Below are 5,791 nucleotides of genomic sequence, written 5' to 3' on the forward strand. Positions count from 1 at the left end.
ATTCCAGGTCCTTAGAGATCCAGGATTCCAGGTCCTTAGAGATCCAGGATTCCAGGTGCCCAGAATTCCAGGTCCCCACTTCCCTGGCCGTAATCCTTTTCCTTCTGTTTCATTTTAGGAGGCTTTTATTGGTTGAATGCAGTGGGAGGATCACACCTGGAAGGAGGGACGGAGGTCCTACTCATGGTTAGTGACCCTTTCATGCTTTCAATCTTTAGAGCTTCCTAAAGGCCTCAGGATTCCGGGGGAAGTGAGAGGATTCCAGGGAAATCAGAGCTTAGGGGGGAAGCCGAGGCCCAGGGCAGGGTCTGGAGCGATCCCAGGGCCACGGGATTTGCCTCGGAGTGAGACCTGGAGAGAGGATTTTGAGGAAGGTGCCTGGGTGGGGTTTTCTGGGGGGGAGGTGTTTCTCCAGTGTTTGGGAGTGGGCAGGAAGCAGCCTGTTAAAAACGAGGTGAACACTGGGATTTTAGCGGAGGCAAAGCCGTGAAATCTGGGAATCTTCTCATCTCCTGCTCTCACCTCACCCGCCCTCTGCTTTGGCTGCACCTTGGAGCCGATCCCAGCAATTCCCTGAGGCACCTGCCCGGCTCTTTGTGTGTTTGTGAGCCCTGGAGAAGGCAAAAAAAAGGAAAAAAATCCTCTTTTCAGCCCCTGCCCGTGACGGGGGCAGATTTGGGGTTGGATCGTCCTTCCCGATTATCCCTGCCCAGCTTTTCCTCCTCAAGGTGCACCAGCCCAGTTCTGCCTCCCCCAGTTCCTCCAGGAGCTGGAATTGTGATCCCTGTGGGTCCCTTCGGGCTCCCTGCTCTTCTTCCTCCAGCTGAGGGCTCAAGCGACTTCTGGAGCCCCCACTAATTGCCAGGGTTGATTTTTTGGGGGTTAATTAATTAATTAATTAATTAATGACCATTTTCCCCGTGGGTCATGTCGTGACTCAGATCCTTCACCCCTGAGCTCGAGCTCGTTCCCAGGAGCCTCTTCTCCATCCATTATCCATTAGGATTTATTCCGGGAGAGGTGGGGATGTGGAGCTGCTCCTGAACAGTGGAAAGGTGGGAGAGGGGGATTTTTGGGGGTGAGATTTCCCCCCACACTGGGTTCATCCCATCCAAAGCAGAGCAGTCACTGCTGGCAGGGCTGGGAATGGGTGTCCAGCTAAGGAAGGCTCATGGAAAACGCTTGGCTGGACCAGGTCTGGCCCCTGCCATGACAGAGACCCCCCCATTCCTGACACTTCATCCCGAAAACCTCCCCCTTCACGTTACCAACCATTTCCTTCTGCCCCTCCTGAGTCCCTTGGTGGCCTCTGGGTGTCCTGCAGCCCGTGGAGGGCTTTTCTTGGGGCAGTTCTTGGGATTTTGGGGGGAGAGGATCCCCCTGAGCGGCCCCGGGGCAGCAGGTTGAACCCTCCACCCTTGGCACCGACCGACGCGGCTCGGCCAAGTCCCTGCGGATCAGATTTCCCGAAAGATGGCACATCTCTGCCTGTTGGCAGCCAAACCTGCCTCCCTCTCTGTGCCAGGCGCTCTCCTGACCCCTCTACCCGAGCCAGCAGCATCTGATCCCCTGAGTTCCCTTCCCGAGCTCTCCAAGCGCAACCGCGGCGGCGAGGGGGCTCCTGGGGCTCCTCTGAGGAGGTACCAGAGATGGAGGGGATGGTTCCCGGGGCTCTTCCCGGTCCTTTTGGTCTCCAGGAGGAGCAGGAGGTGTCTCCAGAGCTCAGTGTCACTTAGTGACAGCAGCAGCTCCTTTAGGGAACATCTTGGGGCCACCACCTCGTGTCCTCGGGCTCGGGCTCCTCTGAGAAGGTGCCAGATGTGGAGGGGATGGTTCCCAGGGATCTTCCCAGTCCTTTTGGTCTCCAGGAGGAGCAGGAGGTGTCTCCAGAGCTCAGTGACAGCAGCAGCCCTCAGAGAGCAGCTCTTTTAGGGCCATTGGAAACATCTTGGGGCCACCACCTCATGTCCTCAGGCTCCTCTGAGGAGGTGCCACATGTGTGGGAGACAGTTCCGCGGGCTCTTCCCAGTCCTTTTGGTCCCCAGGAGGAGCAGGAGGTGTCTCCAGAGCTCAGTGACAGCAGCAGCCCCCAGAGAGCAGCTCCTTTAGGGCCATTGGGAACATCTTGGGACCACCACCTCGTGACCTCATGCTTGGGCTCCTCTGAGGAGGTGCCAGACATGGAGGAGATGGTTCCCGGGGGTCTTCCTGGTCCTTTTGGTCTCCAGGAGGAGCAGGAGGTGTCTCCAGAGCTCAGTGTCACTTAGTGACAGCAGCAGCTCCTTTAGGGAACATCTTGGGGCCACCACCTCGTGTCCTCAGGCTCAGGCTCCTCTGAGAAGGTGCCAGATGTGGAGGGGATGGTTCCCGGGGCTCTTTTTGGTCTCCAGGAGGAGCAGGAGGTGTCTCCAGAGCTCAGTGACAGCAGCAGCCCCCAGAAAGCAGCTCCTTTAGGGCCATTGGGAACATCTTGGGGCCACCACCTCCCCTCCTGGGGCTCCTGCAGTCCCCCCTGGAGTCCGTGTCCTCCTTCCTGCACTTCCCAGTGCAGGGAATGGCTCAAGGTCTTTGTGCCCACCGAGGAAAAGAAGGTGGCACCTGCCTGGGCAGGGGCTTGGCAGAGTCCCTGAGCTTTCTCAGGTTAAACCCCCCCCACTTCCAGGGTTTTAATCCAGACCAAGTTGGTGGGAGCCTCTTGGAGCAGAGCCCACGGGCCGACACCCCCGGGAGCTTCCCGTGTCCTCCAGGCCCTGGGGGTGGGAGCTGGGATGTGAAACCTTCCCCTGGGGCTCTTCTCCCTCTGCTGTGGGCTCAGGGGAGGGTTTGACCTGTGCCAGCAGCTGGAGAGGAGCCCTTTCCCACCCAGGGACACTTCTGAGACCGTGACCAGTTTGTCCCTGTCACCTCCATCCCCGGGAGGTCACAGGACACCAACAGAGCCCTCAGAGCTGCTGAGCTTTTCCTCTGCCACGACACCAATTTTCTCCCCCTGATTTGTTTGTGGCTTTGACTCTGGTCTGGCAGGGACTGGGGGATTTTTTTTCCCTCCTGGATGAGTTGTGGAAGTCGTGCTCGGTCCCTTTGGACTCCACAAAGCCCTTTTTGAGCGCGGCCGGGGCCGAGACGAAAACATTGGGCTCCCATCCTGCCTGAGCTCTGCAAACATGGGCAAAACTTGGGTAAACTGAGGGACTTCTCTGGCTGCTCTCCCCCCCCCTCTGCTGTTCTAAACCAGCTCTCCTTGTTGTCCCGTTCCTCCAGGCAGTACCTGAAGCAGGAAAGCCTGGACAAGAAGAGGAAGGAGTTTGACACCAATGGCTGGGCCCTGCTGAGCAAGAAGAGCCAGGTGGGTTTGGAGAAGGGGCCTCTCTTGGGCCCTGCTCTTGTCCTCCATCTTTTCAGGCTGGTTTTCCGCAGGAATTTGTTGTTTGTGGTGATAGGGGAGGGAGGGAACAAATCCCAGATTTTGGGAGAGGGTTTTTTTTTATTCCACGTGGGCAGATTTTGTACTGGGACAGGGGAATGGGGTTAAACTGGAAGAGGAGGGGTTTAGGTGGGATGTCAGGAAGGAATTCCACCCTGGGAGGGTGGGGAGGCCCTGGAATGGGTTTCCCATGAGGATTTCCCATCCCTGGGAGTGTCCAAGGCCAGGCTGGACCCACCTGGGATAGTGGGAGGTGGAATGGAATGGGACAGGATGGGCTTTTGGTCCCTTCCAGCTCAAACCATTCCATGATTTTGTGTTTTTCCCCTCAATTATTCCAGGCTTGAGCAGCCTTTCCTGCATTCCCAGCTCTTTATTTCCATGGGATCATGGAACAGTTTGGGTTGGGAGTGACATTTAAAAGGGTTTTCCTTCCCAGGGGGCTCCAAGAGGGACTTGGGACAGGGAGTGATGGGCCGAGGGGTGAGGGGCTTCCAGCTGGGAAAGGGGTGGAACTGGACAGTCTTTAAGTTCCCTTCCAACCCAAACCATCCCGGAATTGATGACATTTGATGAACTTTCATTTGCTGCCCTTGGGGAGCCCCTTCAGGGGGGAAAGAACCTTTCCCCGAGATCCAACCCAACCATTCCCTGGCTCTCAGAGATCACAGGCGCCCTTCCCATTGAGCCCTTCACCCCTGGCAGCTGGAAAGGGGGTGATGGGCCCTCTGGAAGTGGGTGTTTCCCCTCTGGAATGTGTGTTTTCCTTGCAGGAGATCCCCCAGCAGATGAACGGCAGCGACTGCGGGATGTTCGCCTGCAAATACGCCGACTGCATCACCAAAGACAAACCCATCAACTTCACCCAGGTACCACCTCAGGGGGGGTCACCCCGGGGCCAGGGACCCACCAAAACCACCCCTCTCACTGTCCCCTCTGCAGCTGGGCAGAGGAGAGAGGGGAAAAAACCAGCTGAGGATTCCTGAGTTGGGATAAGGGCTGGGAGAGGGCGGGGACGGATCAGAACAGGCTCCAAATGGGGATGGGGCTGGAATTTATGGCTGACGGGGGAAGAGTCAAAGAGGGAGGGAGAAAACAGGCTTAGGAACACCTTCCCCCCTCCCACGGTGTCCCTTCTCCCCCCCAGCAGGGCAGGGGTTCGGGAATGGGGGTGATGGTCAGGTTGTGTCTCCCATGGGAGACAGTCATGGATGGAACCTCCAGGGTGAGTCCATCTCATGGGAGATAATCCTGGATGGATCCTCCAGGGTGGGTTCATCCCATGGGAGACAGTCCTGGATGGACCCTCCAGGGTGGGCTCATCCCATCAGAGATAATCCTGGATGGACCCTCCAGGGTGGGCTCATCCCACAGAGACAGTCCTGGATGGATCTCTCCAGGGTGGGCTCATCCCACAGAGACAGTCCTGGATGGACCCTCCAGGGTGAGTCCATCCCATGAGATACAGTCCTGGATGGATCTCTCCAGGGTGGGCTCATCCCATCAGAGATAATCCTGGATGGATCCTCCAGGGTGGGTTCATCCCATGGGAGATAATCCTGGATGGACCTTCCAGGGTGGGTTCATCCCATGGGAGACCCCATTTCCCTGGGAAAAGCTCCCCAGCCCCAAAAGTGGGGGCACTGCATCCTGAATCCCGAGGAATCCCAGTGCCACCCTCCCTGGAACATCCCCCCTCCGTGGGACCATTTCGCCTCCAATTGTCAGGGAATAACAATTCCATCATTCCCTGCGTAGGGATCATTCCCATCACAGCTCCAGCATTCCCTAAATCCCACCTGCTGCCCCGTTTTCAACAACCAGAAAGCAAATTTATCCCCCCTTCCCAAAAAAAAAAAGCCGTGGGAAGAGCAGCCGCTCCACGACCCCCCCTCTCCTGAACATTCCCTTTCTTTTCCCTCTTTTTTTCCCCCGCTCCCAAAGCAACACATGCCCTACTTCAGGAAGAGGATGGCCTGGGAGATCCTGCACAGGAAACTCTTATGATGCCAGCGGGGAGAACCACGGGATGGGATCCGAAGTGCCCGGATTTGCCCTGGAGAAGCAGCTCCAGCCCCTTCCTGGGGGGGCTCCAGGACGACGCAGGGGAACCAAACCCCGGCTCCTGTCCCTGCTCCAAGGGCACAGGAATGTTTGGAAGCACACTTGGGGGGGGTTTTTTTGGGGAGTTGTTTCTTTTTTTTCCTTTTTTTTTTTTTTTTTTTTGTACGACTTTTCGGGTGCTGGGACTCGGGGGCAGCTCGGAGCATCCCAGGGGTTTGGGTTTTTCCTGCTTGGAGGCTGGAATTTCGGGAAGGGGAAGGTGCTCCCGTTGCTCTGGGGGGGCTCTGTGAGCTTTGCTGGGAG

General features: G+C 57.2%; 1 protein-coding gene across 1 annotated transcript in view; it reads left to right on the forward strand.

Moving 5' to 3' along the window:
• Positions 1-5,785, forward strand: part of LOC113941103 (sentrin-specific protease 1-like) — a 6,082-nt gene extending 297 nt beyond the window's left edge. Inside the window, exons 2-5 of the mRNA XM_027632260.1 lie at positions 119-186; positions 3,262-3,346; positions 4,198-4,293; positions 5,369-5,785. Coding sequence (XP_027488061.1) covers positions 137-186; positions 3,262-3,346; positions 4,198-4,293; positions 5,369-5,431 — 294 coding nt within the window. The 5' untranslated portion in view covers positions 119-136 and the 3' untranslated portion in view covers positions 5,432-5,785. The remainder of the gene's footprint in view (positions 1-118; positions 187-3,261; positions 3,347-4,197; positions 4,294-5,368) is intronic.
• Positions 5,786-5,791: the final 6 nt, after the last annotated feature.

Source organism: Corapipo altera, unplaced genomic scaffold (genome assembly GCF_003945725.1).
Source record: "Corapipo altera isolate COAL_440 unplaced genomic scaffold, ASM394572v1 103743, whole genome shotgun sequence".
Taxonomy (NCBI): Eukaryota; Metazoa; Chordata; class Aves; order Passeriformes; family Pipridae; genus Corapipo; species Corapipo altera.